The 17,663-nt window shown below is 55.0% G+C and overlaps 8 protein-coding genes across 8 annotated transcripts; 4 read left to right on the forward strand and 4 right to left on the reverse strand.

Annotated features, from left to right (window-relative positions):
- Positions 1–479: 479 nt before the first annotated feature.
- On the forward strand, positions 480–1,088 carry PG985_004401 (MFS multidrug transporter; the record flags this gene model as incomplete). Its single annotated transcript, XM_066824170.1, has 1 exon — positions 480–1,088. One exon carries the CDS (start codon positions 480–482, stop codon positions 1,086–1,088), a length of 609 nt encoding a protein of 202 aa, XP_066687330.1.
- Positions 1,089–1,396: 308 nt separating this feature from the next.
- On the forward strand, positions 1,397–3,176 carry PG985_004402 (FAD binding domain-containing protein; the record flags this gene model as incomplete). The annotated part of the gene is made up of 3 exons (XM_066824171.1): positions 1,397–1,881; positions 1,943–2,406; positions 2,488–3,176. The coding sequence occupies 3 exons, from the start codon at positions 1,397–1,399 to the stop codon at positions 3,174–3,176; spliced, it is 1,638 nt and encodes a 545-aa protein (XP_066687331.1).
- A 1,409-nt stretch (positions 3,177–4,585) lies between these two features.
- On the forward strand, positions 4,586–6,430 carry PG985_004403 (uncharacterized protein; the record flags this gene model as incomplete). The annotated part of the gene is made up of 1 exon (XM_066824172.1): positions 4,586–6,430. One exon carries the CDS (start codon positions 4,586–4,588, stop codon positions 6,428–6,430), a length of 1,845 nt encoding a protein of 614 aa, XP_066687332.1.
- An 879-nt stretch (positions 6,431–7,309) lies between these two features.
- PG985_004404 (galacturan 1-4-alpha-galacturonidase) lies at positions 7,310–8,884 on the reverse strand (the record flags this gene model as incomplete). The annotated part of the gene is made up of 4 exons (XM_066824173.1): positions 7,310–7,645; positions 7,723–7,780; positions 7,837–8,008; positions 8,062–8,884. The coding sequence occupies 4 exons, from the start codon at positions 8,882–8,884 to the stop codon at positions 7,310–7,312; spliced, it is 1,389 nt and encodes a 462-aa protein (XP_066687333.1).
- Positions 8,885–9,572: 688 nt separating this feature from the next.
- Positions 9,573–10,385, reverse strand: PG985_004405 (uncharacterized protein; the record flags this gene model as incomplete). The annotated part of the gene is made up of 1 exon (XM_066824174.1): positions 9,573–10,385. The coding sequence occupies one exon, from the start codon at positions 10,383–10,385 to the stop codon at positions 9,573–9,575; it is 813 nt and encodes a 270-aa protein (XP_066687334.1).
- Positions 10,386–10,987: 602 nt separating this feature from the next.
- PG985_004406 (uncharacterized protein) lies at positions 10,988–12,779 on the reverse strand (the record flags this gene model as incomplete). The annotated part of the gene is made up of 4 exons (XM_066824175.1): positions 10,988–11,911; positions 11,962–12,090; positions 12,144–12,592; positions 12,650–12,779. Coding segments are annotated over 4 exons (1,632 nt in total), but the record flags the coding sequence as incomplete, so codon positions are not given.
- Positions 12,780–14,393: 1,614 nt separating this feature from the next.
- PG985_004407 (uncharacterized protein) lies at positions 14,394–15,179 on the forward strand (the record flags this gene model as incomplete). Its single annotated transcript, XM_066824176.1, has 1 exon — positions 14,394–15,179. The coding sequence occupies one exon, from the start codon at positions 14,394–14,396 to the stop codon at positions 15,177–15,179; it is 786 nt and encodes a 261-aa protein (XP_066687336.1).
- A 589-nt stretch (positions 15,180–15,768) lies between these two features.
- PG985_004408 (uncharacterized protein) lies at positions 15,769–16,449 on the reverse strand (the record flags this gene model as incomplete). The annotated part of the gene is made up of 3 exons (XM_066824177.1): positions 15,769–15,921; positions 15,979–16,362; positions 16,402–16,449. The coding sequence occupies 3 exons, from the start codon at positions 16,447–16,449 to the stop codon at positions 15,769–15,771; spliced, it is 585 nt and encodes a 194-aa protein (XP_066687337.1).
- Positions 16,450–17,663: the final 1,214 nt, after the last annotated feature.

The following is a 17,663-nucleotide window of genomic DNA, read 5'->3' on the forward strand; positions in this document are numbered from 1 at the left end:
TCATCACAGAAAATTGCTTCATATTCAATGGTAGAGACAGAGCAAACATGAGTCAGAATGGATGGTTGATATTCATGAATTGTGATGAGCAACTTTCACAACGTGGGTTCGCATTGTGACACGCAAGTGTTGTGCAGCATTAACGTGGCGCATGGGTGTGGCGCTGTTGGCTTCTCCGTTACCATTTAATTCAGCGCTGTCATAACCCCTCCAAGAATCAAGAATGATGTGGGTGGCAACCAAGCATCGTTTATAAAAGAGAGAACCGGCGCGCAAACAACCCCTATTGCGAATTATCACGTCAAATACCTAATCGGAAAGTTGGATAGCCTGCGCCATTTGCATTCACACGTTCACAAAATTTGAGCTCTGATTTTACTATCGAGAGGCTGGTATTAGCTTTTTGAGGCCAAAAGAAAAAAAAGTTGAGAAGGGGAAGTAACGCATTTTAGGACGCCTCATCACCGAGAGTCATCTCCATGGCGAGCAGAGTCCCAAACACTTCCCAGGTGATACCGGGAGCCAGTGTCAGCATAGTGCTCAAAGCCGACCAGCGCACCGGTCGCGAAGTCCAGGGCGTTGTGCAAAATGTCCTGACGCGGGGCGACCATCACCGTGGGATCAAGGTGCGCCTCACCGACGGCCGCATCGGACGGGTGCAGCGAATGGCACCAGCATCGGCGGATGGCGTGGCGCCAGGGTCTGCGGGCGCCGGTGTGCCCCCGGCTGGCGGGCCTGGCCCAACGCTGTCGATGGCGCCTCAGCCGGTACAGTTCACCAGGAGTGAAGGGCGCCAGCGGCCGCAGTACCAGGACGCGCGCTTCGACGGCCACTTTGAGCCGCCGCCGGAGCAGATTGATCTCGCCGCGTACATAAAAGCGCCTAAACAAAAGAAGAAAGGCCGCAAGGGGGCCAAGAACGAGCCGCCCGCCACAGACGACGCGGCGACGGCGGCGTCAGGCGGCGAGGGCTCGAATGCGAACCCGGCCACCGATGTGGTATCTGCCACTGCTACCTGTCCTGTGTGCAGCGCATTCGAGGGTGATGAGGCTGCGGTCGCGCATCATGTCGCAACTCACTTTGAGTGAAAACGGTCAACCTGAGGACAGGTTCAATCGTTGACGCAGATTCCGGTCCCCAGTCAATGGCGCAACAACAATAAACTAAAGGTTCCAGCATATTTATTACGTATTCGGCCATGGTCACCATGATTGATTGAATTGGCTTGCGGAGGTTTGCATAGAGTACAGGCACCTTGATGGCATTGACATCAGAGGCATGTCCCTCAAGGTCCTTGGCCCGAAACAGTTATATCAAGATGCGCTTTGAGTTCAGCCACCAATAACGGTTTTTATTCAACACACTTCGGCTATTGCTAGTAGAATTGCTTTCCAAAATGATTCCCGAATTCACAGCCAACAGCGAACTCAAAGATGTTATCATCATCGGGGGTGGGCCGGCCGGCCTCGCCGTCGCGAGTCGGCTCAGCGAGCGCATGCCAGCCGCCACCTTCACCGACGAGGAACATCAGCGGTACCACTGGATACGCAAGCACTCTCGCAAGATGTCCATCAAGAACTACAAGACGGGCGCCGTCCGCCCTGCTGACTGCCGGTGCCAGCCCAGGGCTGCACTTCTGGACATGACCGTGCTGGATGCCACGGGCGGCGAGTGGATGACCCGTTGGCACACCCTCTTCAAGACATTTGACATTTCGCACTTGCGCAGCCCCATGTTCTTTCACATTGACCCGGCCGAGCGAGATGGCCTCTTGTCGTACGCCCACATGAGTGGCCGTGGCAAAGAGCTGAGGGAGATCTGCGGCTGCGTTGGTAAAGAAGTGAGCAAGCATCAACGTAAGAAAGAGAGGGCTCGGAAGCAGTGAGTTGCGCCTTCAACAACCTCCGATCCGTCTATTGTTGCCACTGCTGACCTCGGAGAGGCCCAGAGCGGAGCCCACTGTCGACGAGCGCGATCGTAACGACTACTTTGTCCCTTCCACACCCCTCTTCTCTGCCCATTGCGACTGCCTCATCGATCGTTACAGCCTGCGACGCGATGTTGTTCAACACGAAGAGGTGCAGGATATCCGGTATGGCTTTGTTGACCACGTGTGCCGAGACGAGCCGGTCTTCACCATCCGCACAAACAAGGCGACTCGTTATGCCCGAGTAGCGGTGCTGGCAGTGGGGCCGGCGAATGCGCCCACGATACCAGGCCCGATCGACCAAGGCAGTGATGCCATAACACATGCCATGAAGATCCGGAGTTTCCCGTCCTTGCGTGTAAAAGAGAAGATTGCTTCGAAGAAGACGACCAACATTCTGGTTGTGGGAGGCGGCCTCACTTCTGCCCAGCTCGCAGACCTGGCAATCAGGAGGGGCGTTTCAAAAGTCTGGCTTATCAGTAAGTTGTTCCTCCTGACCGACCCACATTCCATTGGAATGCTGCATCAAGCTTCATATTGCTAAACCAGAGGTGGCATAGTGCGAGGGGAGTTGAAGGTCAAGCCTTTCGATGTTGGCCTCGAGTGGGTTGGCAAGTTTCGCAACTTTGAACAGGCCGCATTTTGGTCAGCCGATACGGACGAAGAGCGGTGGGAGAAGATTAAGACGGCGAGGAATGGCGGCAGCATCACTTCGCCGTACCGTAAGATCGTCGAGAAGCATGTCGCGTCGGGGAGGCTGACATTATGTCGGAACACCACCCTGCGCTCCCGTCAATGGCAGGAATCGACTCAAACTTGGAAGGTCGAGTTCGATGGGCCCGATCGGGACCAAGATCAGGAGCATGAGCAGGCAGTGCCGTTATTCGATCACATATATTATGCCACAGGGGTGCAGACCGACTTCACGACTCTGCCATACCTGCAAAACCTGCTTGCAGATTTCCCCGTTGCCAGCTGTGGTGGACTTCCGTGCATAACAGACGATATGCAGTGGAGGGAAGACGTTCCCCTTTTCTTGACCGGCCGTCTCGGAGCATTACAGCTGGGTCCGGGAGCACCCAACCTGGTGGGAGCACGCATTGGGGCCGAGCGCATCAGTTGGGCCGTGCAGGATATATTGAACAAGGTTAAAGATGGGGGCGCGTCCAAGCAATCGGATGACAGCTTTGACTACTCGACCGCTCGGGGGAGTCGCTTTTCGGCGCTGGAAATCGGCGGGGAGTCGTAGTTGAGGATGGATGACGACAGCTTGGGCGAGTCAGTTGGGGGTTACGTACTGCTGCATAGAAGCATTGAGGCAGTGGATCGGACAGACCTCCGAAAGGATGGGCGCCTGTTTCTTGCAAGTTTGGGATTCCGACCGGAATTTGGTCGGAATCGCCTTCTGTTTTCGGCAGAGCCTCTAGGTCCACCACGGGGATGGTTCACATGTCAAAGCGACAAACGGTTGCGATCTAATAAACATTACGAGCTGGTACAACCCACGTGAGGATTTCCAAGATCTGCAGAACAGAAACGCACGCGCCCGCCTGCCCGTTAGTTTGGGAATCGGGATGCAGGTCAGGTTAGATCTTGTCACATCTTCGATCCCAACCATACAATGGGCTATCGAGTCGCAAGGAAGCGCTGGCTTATCGAAATGACGGGTCGTGATGCAGTCAGATCCCCCCCTTTGCTAACACTTTTTTTCATCCTGGGTTTCAGGTCGTTCAGGCGCCAAGGACGAATGGGGGCTAGCATTCAGCCGTTTTTGCGGGTAGCAGGACCCCTGAACGGCCAGGGACCCCACGCTGGAAACCACGTCTTTGAGGCTATGGCGTTGAGCGATCCACCGCTGGGATGGTGGGGGGCTTGCACGCCTGCTCACGATCGATACGACGGGCGCGGAGGCGGCGCCGGTGCCAATTCCCGAGCCATTCATTTTACACTTTCCATTCTGGTACCTACCGTCGTTATCAGAGTGACATCGTCGCCTCTAGCTCTTCTGTTCCCTCCTCATTCACCTGAAAATAGTCGGCAGCACCCGAATGCAGAAGAGTAGGAGTGGTTAGAGCCGCTTCTACCGTTTTCTTGACCCACCGCATCCTACGACGAGAGGGAAGCGCCATACCCAATGGCTTGTCATGGTGGTCTGCCAACCCTCACAACCGCCGGACCCTGACATGGTGTACCCGCATCTGCCCTGATCGTACCCGCGCGCATTGCAACACAGCACAGCTTTGGGCCAGGCATAATGGCAAGACTTTTCCATGATCCTGGGTTTCGCCGCAGGCGCTGGGGGTGTCCCTGCCAACGGTTAAACTTAAGGATGGTTCGTCCGGTCTTTGTATAAGACTTCGGACGATCGCCTTGACAGGAGTTTGTTTTTTTTCTTGGGAGGTATGCTTCTGGCTCATTCACAAGCTTCTCTAATAGCCTGCATGCAAATCTGACCGTCCCTATACGGCAGTAGTCTTTCGTTTTTGGAACACCCATTCACACTCACTCACTCACTCGTTCTGTCATCGTTCACTCGTTGGCTTACACTCTTTTGCTCAACCAGCTCAAGTGCAACATACACACATCACTCACTGTCTCTTCTTTTGAAAGCATTCATTACTCTCTTTGTCGGCTTCCCGCCACTTACATTCACTTAATATGGTGTTCAATATCAAGAAGGCCGCGGGCCTCAGCATACAGATCGGCGCCGCCTCGGCCCTGGTCAAGGGCCTCAACGTTGCCGAGTGCCCAACCGCCACCACCGCCCAGGCAATTGGCGGAAACGACTACCAAATATGTCCTAATACCGACCTGCAGGGCAAGACTGCTCAGCAGATGAAGAACTGCGCGTCCACTGACGACTGCGTCAAGTTGTGCAGCGGCACGGCTGGATGTGACAAGGCCGTCTACGACAAGACCAACCGGATCTGCCACATCAAGCAAACCACGGACGGAACTCTTCTGGAGTGGGTCGAGGACGCTCAGTTCGACGTGATCTATGTCCCCAAGACATACGACGTCTCCAAGATGGGCAAGTGGGGCGACCTGATTAGACTGCCTATCATCCCGGTCGCCGCCTACGTCGTGCCCGAGTTCCCCGAGCCTTCGCGCATGCTGGTCTTCTCATCGTGGGGCGCCGCTAACTTCGGCGGTGCTTCGGGCTACACCCAGTTCGCTGACTACAACTTCAAGACTGGTGCCGTCTCGCAGCGCACTGTCTCTAATACCCACCACGACATGTTCTGCCCGGGCATCAGCTCCCTCGAGGATGGCCGCATCATCATCACCGGTGGCTCAGACGCGGAGAAGACGAGCTTCTACGACCCCGCCACCAACGAGTTCACCGAGGGGCCCGACATGAAGATTGCCCGTGGCTACCAGTCCTCGGCGACCATGTCCAACGGCAACGTCTTCACCATCGGTGGCTCCTACTCGGGCGGCCGCGGCGGCAAGGTCGGCGAGGTCTTCGATCCTGCCACCAACGAGTGGACCCTGCTCAAGGGCGCCGACGTCCAGCCCATGCTGACCGTCGACCACGAGGGCATTTGGCGCGAGGACAACCACGCCTGGCTGTACGGCTGGAAGAACGGCTCCGTCTTCCAGGCCGGTCCCAGCAAGGCCCAGCACTGGTACGGCACCAACGGCGCCGGCTCCGTCACTCCTTCCTCCGTCCGCGACGACGTTGACGCCATGTGCGGCATCAACGTCATGTACGAGCCCGGCAAGATCTTCTCGGCCGGCGGTGCCCAGGACTACGACAACAGCGCCGCCAACAAGCACGCCCACATCACCACCATCGACGAGCCCGACCAGCCCGCCACCGTCGAGCGCGTCGGCGATATGAACTACGCCCGCGCCTTCTCCAACGCCGTCGTGCTGCCCGACGGCACCGTACTCATCACCGGCGGCCAGCCCACCGCCCACGTCTTCACCGACACGGACGGCGTCCTGACCCCGGAGCTCTTCAACCCCGAGACCAAGGCCTTCACCAAGATGGCGCCCGAGGCCGTGGCCCGCAACTACCACTCCGAGTCCCTGCTACTCGCCGACGGCACCGTCTGGAGCGGCGGCGGCGGCCTCTGCTACGTCGCCAACCCGCAGGCCTCGACCAAGAACTGCGACCGCAGCGTCGACCACGCCGACGGCCAGATCTTCTCGCCGCCGTACCTGTTCAACGCGGACGGCAGCGCGGCGGCCCGTCCCGAGATCACGGGCCTGCCCGTCTCGACGGCCAAGGTCGGCTCCATGATCACCATCGCCACGAACCGCGACGCCGAGCCCGCCGCCTCGTTCGTGCTCGTCCGCATGGGGTCCGCCACGCACTCCATCAACACGGACCAGCGCCGCGTGCCGCTGACCCAGGTCCACCGCTGCAAGGGGCGCTACTCGGTCCTGCTGCCCGACGACAGCGGGGTGCTGCTGCCGGGGTACTACTACCTCTTTGCGCTGTCGGCGAGCGGGACGCCGAGTATGGCCAAGACGTTCCGGGTTACGCTGAAGTGATTGGGTCAGATGGGGGTGGTTGGTGTTTTTTGCATGCGAGGGTGTATTGGAGTAATGGGGTGGGAAGAAAAGGGAATCGCGCTCGTCTCATACGATATGACGGGTGGTTAATCTACTAAATCTATAATCTATAGTTGATCAATCCTAATGGAATATTAATGATTAAAATAGAATATGCCTGCCGATCTTGTCGTGACTTGATCCGGGGCTTGCCAGTTGAAATGAGCCCCTGGCCCCGGATGGAGAGCGAGCATAGGATCGGGATATGCTCGTGAATGAGCGACCTCACGATAAGAATGGACGAACTTGCCCTGGACGCCCTACATTCTACCTGACGTGAAGCCCACTGCTTACCCAGCCACGGTGAAGTCGTCGCCAGTTTTCCATAAGCAGCTCGTTGCCCTCCTCTATATGTAACAGAATAAGTTGGTTTTATTCATCACCTCGACATGCAGAGAATTGGGCGCGATGGCAGAGTGGTCTAATGCGATAGACTAGAACTGGATCTCCGATTCTAGGTATCTATTTCCTTCGGGAGCGCAGGTTCAAATCCTGCTCGCGTCGTTCATTTTTTACCAAATCTTATTGCTTTTGTTAATCTTTTTGTTGAACTAGTTATCGAATATGCATTTAGTCAATTCTACCAATGTGTGCAGCCAAGAGTTTTCATTATGGGTGGCTTCAAGGAACCTCTCATGCCGACCCCTTCTTTTCTACTACGACAGCTGTGGCTTTTCGGATGTCAACAGAATGCAGAAAACTTTTGTGGCATTGTCCCTACTAATGTTTCTGTGTTCCACAATGTGTTTGTCGTGCATGATACCAACCTTTGACCGATACACAGCCTACAACTGACCCATCTAATCCGACGCCCAGCATCTAAAACGGAGGCTCGATGTCGGCCAAGGGCACCGAGCACTTCTTCCCGAGCGCGGCCTTGGCCTCGGCCGACTCGGCGGGGATGCAGTCCATGCCGATGCCGCCCTTGATGCCGTCACAGATGATGACGGGCTTCTCCGTCCCGTCGCCGCAGGGGCTCTGGACGGTGAAGTTGCGGAACTCGATGTTCTCGCACACGGCGTCGGGGTTGGTCGAGCACGTCAGCTTGGCCACGGCCATGCCGTACTTGCCGCTCGTGTAGCCCGAGAAGTTCTCGAAGAGGATGTTGGTGATGTTCATCTTGGACGGGTACTCGGCGCAGGTCGACGAGTTGATCTGAGGTACAGACAGAGTTAGCTATTTGTCTTACAGAGGCTTGTGTTGGCAGGGAAGTAAAGGGGGCATTGGCTTACGTTGAAGTAACATGAGTCGATGAAGGCGGAGTATTCGTTGTTTGCTTGCCAGAAGTTACTACCCAACAATTAGTATCTTCCGCTCTCTGTTATTGGTATGTGGGGATTGCGTGCCGGAATGTGACGTTATCGATGAAGCCGTAGCCAATGTCAGGGCCGGCCCAGGTCTTGAGACGAGCTCCGTGTTGGCCGTTCAAGAGCCAGACGTTCTCGATGACGACATCCTGGACGAAACTCTTCTCGCCGGAATACTGGCCTAGCGACCCCATCGATTGGCCGTGTGTACCTTGAGGTGGGTTAGCAGTGCCCTGTATCAGGGGACCTCAATGGCTGACTCACCATTGCAGTACATGGTGTCGACGTGGACATTCGTAGCGTTGGACTTGGGCGAGAAGCAGTCGTCGCCCACGTTGACCCAGACACGCTCGACGGTGAGATCCTCAATGTTGAGCGAGTCAAAGAAGTCCGAGTTCTTGGGCAAGGCGGTCGCGTTGTTGGACACGGCGGTGCACATGACATCGGTGAAGGAGACGTTCTTGGAGGTGACGATGAAGTTGGTCCAGCAGGGCGAGTCCTTCTGGTGGATGCCCTCCATGGCGAAGTTGGTCAGGTTCTCGCCGTAAAACAAAATAGGCCGCAGGTACGTGTTGGTGGGGTCGAGGATCTCGAGCCCGGCGAACTCGTTCCACCAGCGCTGGCCGTTGCCGTTGAGCACGCCCTCGCCGAAGAGGCGGACGTCGCGCCCGCCCCACTTCCAGAACATGAGCGAGTTCTGGAAGGGGTGGGCGAAGGCGTGCGCCTGCCAGTAGGGCGTGTCGTTGGTGAACTTGACCTCGCCGTCCCAGTGGATCTGCACGTCGTCCAGGAAGGTCAGGTCCAGCGGCTGCCCGATGACGTACAGCTCGTCCTTGGGCAGGTACAGCGTGCCGCCGTGGTTGGCCTTGTGGAGACCCTCGAGGAAATCGTCGGCCACGTCGTCCGTGTCGTTCTGCGAGGCCCGGATCTGGATGATGGGGCGCTTGCCGCATTCCTCGGATCTCTTGTAGGGATGCTTGGCACGGAACTCCTCGGGGTTTCGGGGAACGCCCGGGGGGATCTCGACATGGTGGGCAATGGCGCCCACCACGGCGGAGAGGGCTAGGAGAATGGACGAGGACCGCATGGTGTTTGATTACGGCACAGCAGCACAAGGCGAGGGTGCGGAAAAAGTCTATAGAATCACATGGTAAGCAGGAGAGTGTTCGACTTTTATCTTTGTTTGCTGCTGTACATAATTCTCCATTTTCTACTATTAGCCAAGCGGTGCCTGCATTTACCCCAGCTGGAAGCGAAATAGTGCTGACTCGGAATCCCCAATACCCAGACCAATATACTGGGACGCAGCAGCAGCAGCTTGTCTTTCCACCAATCGTGTTGGACGGGTAGTGGCTGCCGAGCTGCTGTACAACGCAATGATGAGCTGCATAATTGGGGAAGACGGCCGAGAATATTCTTGACGTCCAGTCTCGCGATTCAATCTTGGCAGAGGACATGATTGATGGAATTAGAACCAGGAAGCGTCCGTCCCAATCTCACCCCTGTGGCCTTCTGCCCTGTCCGCCCCATAACTACCCCAACTTCCACTAACCCATCCCCGCATCAGACGTTGTTGCGGGGAAGTCGGGGGATTGGACTTGTATATTCAATTGTTTGCATTCTCACACCGCCAGTATTTGCAAGTGTTTGAATCAACGTCGATTGATTATCATGATTGAGGCCGACACGCGAGACACTGTGGTGTGGGGAAAGTAGAGTAGACTGTAACATGAGCGAACGCTGAAGTGAATCTATCAAGATAAATTAACCTGCGCTTAGGCCTCTTCCCTCAGTGTCACATAGATCTTGCTGAGATCCTGCTTCGACGGACGCAGCATATAAACCGTCTCCCCCTTCTCATTCTCCAGTCCCCAGGTCCAGGCATTGAGCCTCGACACGATCTGTCCCTTGAACGGCGGCGGCGGATTGCTCCAGACGGCGGTGACGGCGTCGTGGAACGCCTCGATCTGGATCCCCCGGAACCCTTGTTCCGCCGCCCGGCGCATCATGTAGCGTGCAAGATGCGCCATGAGGCCCTTGCCGCCCTCGTCGAGCTTGGTGACGGTGGAGTTGCGCATCAGCACCTGCCGGGGCCCCGTCGGCTTCCACGCGGCCGGGTCGCGCTGATCCAGGCCCTCGAGCGCGTGCATCGACTCGGCGTAGCCGGGCAGCACCGCTGCGACGGGCTCGATGCGCGCCATGTCGAAAGGGAAAGCACCGTCGTAGGCGAGCGCGACCGAGAGCAGCGGGAAGTCCATCTGCTTCAGGAGCGCGTCGCCGTCCTTGCCCAGGTCCTTCGTGTCCCACCAGAGCTTGCCGCCCGCGGCTGCCGACTCGGGCCGCTTATACTGGTACGCCGTGTCGAAGAGCCCGAGCGAGAGGCCCGAGGCGATCTGGTGGTCGACCATGTGGTCCAGGGACTCGAAGACCTTGTAGGCGCGCACCGTCTGCTCGCCGGGCCACAGGACGCTCCACACGGGCGAGCCGAAGGCGTTGCTGTGGGTCACGATGGCCTTGGCCCACTCGGCGTGCTCCGGGCCCAGGGTGCGGATCTCGTAGCGCGCGGGGAGGGCTGGGTCCGGCGACATGATGGGGTTCGGGGGTGCTAATAATGTGGGTTCTACGGCAGGGTGTGTTGAGACCGGCGGGGGAAGATGAACACGGTCTACAAACTAGCAATTCGCCTTTTCAAATGACTGTTGAAGATCGGGTGGGATGTGTTGTGTCAAGAGAAAGTAGGCACCGCTGACACGATTGCATTTGTAGATTTCCCGGATGGATAAAAATCATCTTTTCTTTTTGATTATCACGCAAGGGATGCAGCCTAAACCAACGTCGTGATCTAATTGGCTTGGCTTGACCGTTCCTTTTTCACCCGGGGCCCTGGGCCCTGAGCCGCCGGTTTCGGTGTGTGATTGGACTGTGGCGTGTTACATCGCTTTACCTATCATATGATCTTACTGGCTGTGGAAGCTCTCTGACCACCCCCTTGGGACCATGCAGATTGATGCTCTTGTTACACTGATAATCATCAGCGTGTTAACTGCATACGTCTCGGAGTATTTGACAGGAGTGTGAGTGGATCCCCCACATGCATTCTAGCAGGAGAGGCATGTCGTTACGCATACGACTTTGCCATCAGTTTATACGTTGCCCATCGACTACCATAAAGGCAAGTCAACCGGGCGGGCTAAACCCACTCCAAGATGATGCTATCCCACATGAAGCCCCTCCACTGCGTGTACCGCGTCACAGTGAAGCCCAACACGTTGACGCCTTCTCGCAACGCCGCTCTGGGGATGGTGTACTGCACGAACCGCCACTCCCCGCTCGTCTTGCCCGAGCGATACAGCGAAGGGTCACTCGCGAAGTTCTGTTTATCAAGTGTTCCGAGCAGCTGACCGTTGATCGTAACATCCATGGCAGCACTTTGCGAGTACCCGGCAAACGAGAGACTAAGCCTGGCCGAGTTGTCGTCGTCGCCACTATTACCCCGGGACAGCAGCGTCGCTTGGTCCAGTTCAAACTCGACGGCCCACGTGCCGACCAGCGACTGTGCGTAGTACCAATCCGAGACTTGGGACTTTCCCACGGTAAACGTCAGGTTGGCCGGGCTCTGCTCGGAGACGCCGTGTTGGTAAGGCGGCCCGCCATTACGGAAGCCGAGGGCCTTCTTGTCGAAGTCTCCAATCGTGAAGACCCTCTTGCTTTTTCTGGGCACACTCCATGTCAACAAAGAAAGGGTTGTGGTGTTGCCTGCCGCAACATGGATGCTACCCTTCGTGAAATTTGTATAGACGTCCGCGAGTGCGCCTCCGTTCGACCAGGCGTAGAGTCCGTACGTGCCAGCCCTCACGTCTTCGAGCGAGAAGCGACCTTCAGCATCGGCATGGGTCGTATAGTAGTAGTTGCTTCCCTGTACGGAAGGCCTTCGCGATGTATCTGTATCCCCGAGGAAGATCGCCGCCCCGGAAGCTGGCCGTCCGTCGGAAAGACGCAGACGACCGGAGACTACACCACGGGTTTGGTAAGCAGGGCCGCTCAGCCACGGGTAAGGCCACTTGGCAAGCTCTTCGTTGGCTTTCGTTTTGGCATCCTCGACCTTGCCATCGTTCTACAGCCGGTGAGCTCAAGCAACCTACTATGGCGCCAAGGTCCACTCACCAGATACCAGAGCCAAGGGCCCCAGATTTTTCCAGCAGGCTGGGAAACTTTCTCTCCCACGCGGAAGTGCGAGGTGTCCTGGACCACGTTGAGCTGTACGCTGTCTCCCGTTGCAGACTCGCGGTGGACCTATCACCAGGTTAGCACTCCCCAAATTAGCATAGAAGAGCTCAACATAATACCGTCAATGTTTGGCTGAGGTGATCCGAGTTGTAATAGTCCGTCCCGGGATGGATGTACCAAGAGCCAACGTTGGGACCATATATACCGTAGAAGTCACGTTCGCGCACGTAGTCGGAGAAGTCGTACTTGGTCATGAACGTGCCGTTAGCCAGCTGCCACGTCTCGTCCTGGACCTTTGTTGCGTTTTGGTACAGCGAGAAATCCGGGAGGGCCTGGTTGCGGAGATAGGTTCTGCCATTTAGGAAAAGACCCGGATCCAGGCGCCACAGGGTTCTCAGGATGCCTATGTCCGGCAGGGCTCGGTTGACGAAGTATTGGTACGCACCAGCCAGGTCGTCGAAGATGACCCAGTGCAACTCTCCTTCGTTGCAGGAGAAGGCCACATCGATGTAGTCGTTTCCTCGTGAAGTGATGGTCGCCGAAGTCCAAACAAAGTTATTCTCGCCGTCTTGCGTGTACGTTAGTATCAGAAATGGTTGAAGGTTGTACCAGGTGCTGGGCTTACCGTATCCCATGTAATGCCCACTTGCTGATCCTGCCAGTTCAAGACCCCGGAAGTGTAACTTGGGGGCGTACACCGCTTCTTGTGTCACATTCCATAGATCGTTACCGAAAGCCCAGGTGCTATTGCTGACCTATTCCAGAAAGGGCCCCCGGTTGGCAATCGCCAGCGGAATGCAGGCGAACAACCCTATCATTCTATAACTTATACCGTGTATCATAATGCGCTTGTGAAGTGATATGCCATATAAGAAGAAATATATTGCCGGTGTAGCATGGTGGAATGTTGAAGGGGTTCCCAGTAACATGGGAGGGGTTTGCATCTCAGGGTGGAATGCTGTTGGGGTAGAACTGTTGTGATTGGTGCCAAAAATCCGTCATCGCGTCCACTCATGTGCAAATGGCCATCACGCCATTGCCTAACCGCAAATCGCCTTTGCACCAAGTGAAGGGGCAACATGATCCCTACTTACAGGAGCCTCACATGGACAGTCAGTACATGGTCAATAAAGAGACGTTTGCTGTTTGTATAGTGGCATTAATCATCTTCAAAGGCGAATAGTTATGAGAAGCTGCAGGAGTGTGATCAATTTGTACAAAAGGTTTCAAAATAAAATGGACGTTGCATTTAAGCATTTTCAAATCCTGTTTGATATCGGAAAAGTGCCTGTTGATCCTGTGCAATATTTGCTGCCTGTGACCCAGTTCAATAGTTCCCAGGAGAATGGTTAGCCTGAGATCTGATCCCTCAGGTTGGACGGCACACATTGCGAGTTCGATGCATTGTTGGGTAATTTCTAGAAAATAATCGTTCACTATCATTGGCTTAACGTAATTTTGTATTTCTCTAAACCTTTGTTTCCCCATGACTCCAGCCCTCGTTTCAGCCTGAGCTTGAACCAACTCAGGTCTGGCCTATTATTGAACTCGTCAAGCGTCTCCCGAGCAATTTAGACCTGGCTGGAACAAATTCCATGGTATTTCCACTGTACCTGGCTAGGTAGGTTAGAGCTGCCCACATCGAAGAATTCCAGAACCGAATCTCGACAAAGCAAACAACCCATCTATCATGCAACCGTTTAGTGTCCCGCCTCTCCCTGAAGATGCCGAGTGGAGAGAAGGCATGAGATGTTTCCTGGTGGAAGTCATCCCTAGAGGCATCGGCTTGTTCGACATGCCCTCCGGCGTACCTCGCAAAAGGGCCAACAACTTGCAAATGCTGCGAGAGACGGTCCACCTACCTCTGCGTTCCACACTATATATACTGCTATCCGGGCGCCATCGCCTTGGCGAAACGATGGATTGACCAAGCTGTCTTGAGCGAGGCCGATACCAAAGAGATCAACGATCAGCTGGCTCTCGAGCTAGATGGCGACCTGCCTCCACGCCCACCCGCCAAGCTGATCCGCGATCTACTGCCAAATGGCGACACCTCCTTGGCTCTCAGCCAAGGGAACCACCCCAACTTTCTAGCCGCTGATCGACTGCCACCTTATGATTCCATCCGGTGTTTCAAGCCTTATCCTTCGAAATCGGAGATCGAGTCCTTACTTCACGAATTCCGCTACACGATGAAGAATGATCACCTCCCACTCGGTATGCTTAAAGCGGGTCTGTTGAATTGGTGGTTCTATAAGCATCATGGAATCCAAGAGACCTCAGACCCTGCCTGCGAGTTCTTCAGGGAATACCTGAAGCTTCATAATACCAACGAAAGCCGTCCAGACGCAATAAGACCTTCCATCGAGATGATTGGAGATGTGACGGCCCAGGGGGCGGGTCGGTTTTGCAAGCCGGGGGTCAGATATGTTGCCCTCTTGCCTGCCAGCGCTAGAAATGGTCTCAATCTCCGGCCCGTGAAGCAATTCGATACGGCTACGCCACATCGTGATACCCTCATTGAACTCGAGAGTAAACTGAAGGTAAAGATCATCAACCTACTGCCTAAAAGCGATCTTCCGCCTGAGCCACAAATGGCTGGCAATGGAGCTGCATCGTCTCAGAACCCGATTGAAATCGCGGCGCAAGGCCGTGCAGTGAAAGAGGAGGAGATGGACAATGCCGCTAAGGAGTTACAGGAGATCGATCTCATGACTCCCGAAGACCCTGCTCCTGCGCGTGCTGATAGAGCGGGTAAAAGGGCTCCTTCTGTGGAGGCAATCGATGCCCCTAGTGGCAAGAGAGCCAGGCATGACAACTCTGCTATCACCACTAGTCATCTCCACGAGCGGGAGAAGACTTCACTCAACACAATGGAGGCACTGCAACTGACACCTGCTGAGGCGGCACAAGCCCACGCACGCTTTATACAGTACGAGGTCCTCCAAGGAGGGCAAGGCCAAGGGTCCAGGGGAAGTGATACCAGACGCTCTCAGTCGACTGAGGATGCAGAGAACCCTCGTGTCGCAGCTGCGCTGGACATCATGAAGGCAATGAATCTCGGTATTGCTGATGCCAGCCGAGTGCACGCATGCTTCTTGCAACGCCAAGACACCAAGCAACAAGAGGATCGAGTGGGTGATGGTACCCCGTAAAATGGTCCCCCATCGGTATCAAGGGAGGACTGTGTTTTCCTCTGGATGTTGATGGAACCAGCTGGTCAGGCGCATGATATGGTCCTCTTTTTGACGTGATGCTTTCTGGGGAGACAGAGGACACAAGACGAAGGATATGAACATGTAGCTTGAATCGTGCCGGTAGAGAAGGGGATCCCCAGCTAACATGTTATGTCCATACTTTATGCTGACTTCACTGTAAAGTGTCGATTGTGCTAAGAATCCGGAGGTAATTGGCCTCAGACAGCAGCCACGACGGTTCCCATACACAATGAATCTTTACGTAGCACTGGAATACCCGAGAATGGATTCGGGATGGCGTCTAACTAAGATCAGCAATTGCAGCCGCATACGCTTTGTAATCTTCTAGATGAAATCATCAAAGAGAAGCCAATTTTCAAACCAAACAATTGTAGCATTGCCATATCAAAGAAGGGCATATCAAAGCGAACGTCGTATTGCGCACGCCAACAACAGCCATGTTTGCTGAAACCACACCCAGAAAGAACGGCTCGCTTCCAGCAATCACCTCCAGAGAGCCTTGTACTGCCCCAAGGAAGCCTGATTCTCAACAATCATTGCCCCTGGCAATGGTGCTCCAGTTGCCCGACTCGAAGTTTTGCCCCGCGATCGTATCATCGATAGGAAAACAAGAATCCAAAATGACCTGAGCGCTGTCGGCAATCATGTCCCAGCTGCCCAGCGTCTTGGGGGACGGGCTCTGCCATTAGCGGTTAGTCCCGTAATATGGTAGGTGGCCATGGTACTTGAGACTCACGTCGTTGCACCACCAGATCGCGGAACTCCAGGAGCAGCTGACCTGGCCAAAGTTCCCGGGACCAGGCCCGTTGCTTGGCACCCCGCCCACTCCGCGGAGGTAGTTGATACCATCTTGTAAGGCCCACCTGAAGCCAGTCTCCCATATATTGCAATGGATAGGCGTTCTTCTCTGCGGCTGCACCCCTCGAGAGCGTAAATGAGTGTCGCCGAGCTGGAACTTCGGGTTGATATGGAGAATCTGCTGATACACTTGCTGGACCGTGCCATTCAGGACCTCCGTCTGCCCGGGCGCCACTTCCACTTTCCATTGAAGGATGTCGACGCCGTACCCTGGAATCGGAGACTCGGCACCGACGACCTTGATGGGGTTCAGAAGCTGATGCTAGAACATCCACAGTCTGAAGTTCGAGTGAGAACTCACCAAGCCCACCAGTGCTGCAGCAAGAGCTCCAATAGATACGACTTGCATCCTATCTCAACCTAAAAGAAAAGATATGAAGAAGAGATGAAGAATAATAGAAGTTTTAGAATTCGATGTAGTATTCTATTGATAAATCAAAAGCTTAGATGTTTGGTTATGCTTGAGAGAGGACAGGAGTGACATAGTTTGAAGACTAGGTATCAAGACAAGACGAACTGTCCATACGTATTTGACTGCAAGGTAAATATGCCTCCAGAGCCGGAGATAATGACGTGCTGGATCCTGTCCGAGAGTGCCATATTTGATGAAAACCAACTGCCGCCAATGTCACAAGGCAGCCAACCTGTGGCTGAATACAGCGGTAGTACCTGTACCACCGTAGGTCAACCGTCCAATCATACTCATCATCGGGGTCCTGCCATTCCCGATCCCTGTCAAACCTTCGGTCGAACCAGCAACGCAATGACAGGGCTTCAGTGACGTAGTATGGCTTCCGCGGAGAAACAGCAATGGTTGGGACGTTCAAGCGCAACTGTTGCAACTGTTCAGGGGGACTCAGTAAACCAAGGCATCTGTCCTGTCCTATCTGCCTTCTCTTGGTACTATGCTCAACATCGGATTGACGTCAAGGCGCGGACGTTTGTTGCCGGATCCATTCTCGAACGGAAGTGCCTGATCAGGAATATTGATAATAATTGGTAACTCGTCGCTTGATTTGGATCCGTGTCAACACAGACAGCGTCATACCTCAAGGCTCAAGTTCCGTAAGATCAGACCTGCTTGCTAGCGACTCGTACAAGCTATCCGCCGTTGACAGAGCCGTGATCAAGTAGCCTCGGTTCTCCAGTCCCGGCGTAATATGAAGCTCCCGCTCAGCCCATTCAAGTTATCAGCCGATATGATCGCCCCAAGGCTTGACCCTCCTCGCTCCCGAACCTGAGCCACTTGCAGATGCTTTCGTCAAGTATCTACATCCAGAACTCTGAGTCTCACTTGGAGTGATTACCTGATACTTGTGGCTAAGGGGGTGAATAAGCGGCTGTGCCTGTCGCACCAATAGCACTAATGCCGACCTTATATCAACCACACAGCCGTTTATGTTAAATTTGAGGAGATGCAGTTGACTACCTTTGGTAGCGTGATATCACATATGGGGCTGAAGTCTCCTGTTGCTCGTGCGTCGTGGATCTGTACCCCAGCCTTGTCGGGGCGTGGAAATGTAGGCATCTGGACCCGATGAGCCCAAGACGCAAACCTTTTCT

Source organism: Apiospora marii (assembly GCF_038362585.1).
Source record: "Apiospora marii strain CBS 49790 chromosome Unknown utg000003l_segment0_segment0, whole genome shotgun sequence".
Lineage (NCBI taxonomy): Eukaryota > Fungi > Ascomycota > Sordariomycetes > Amphisphaeriales > Apiosporaceae > Apiospora > Apiospora marii.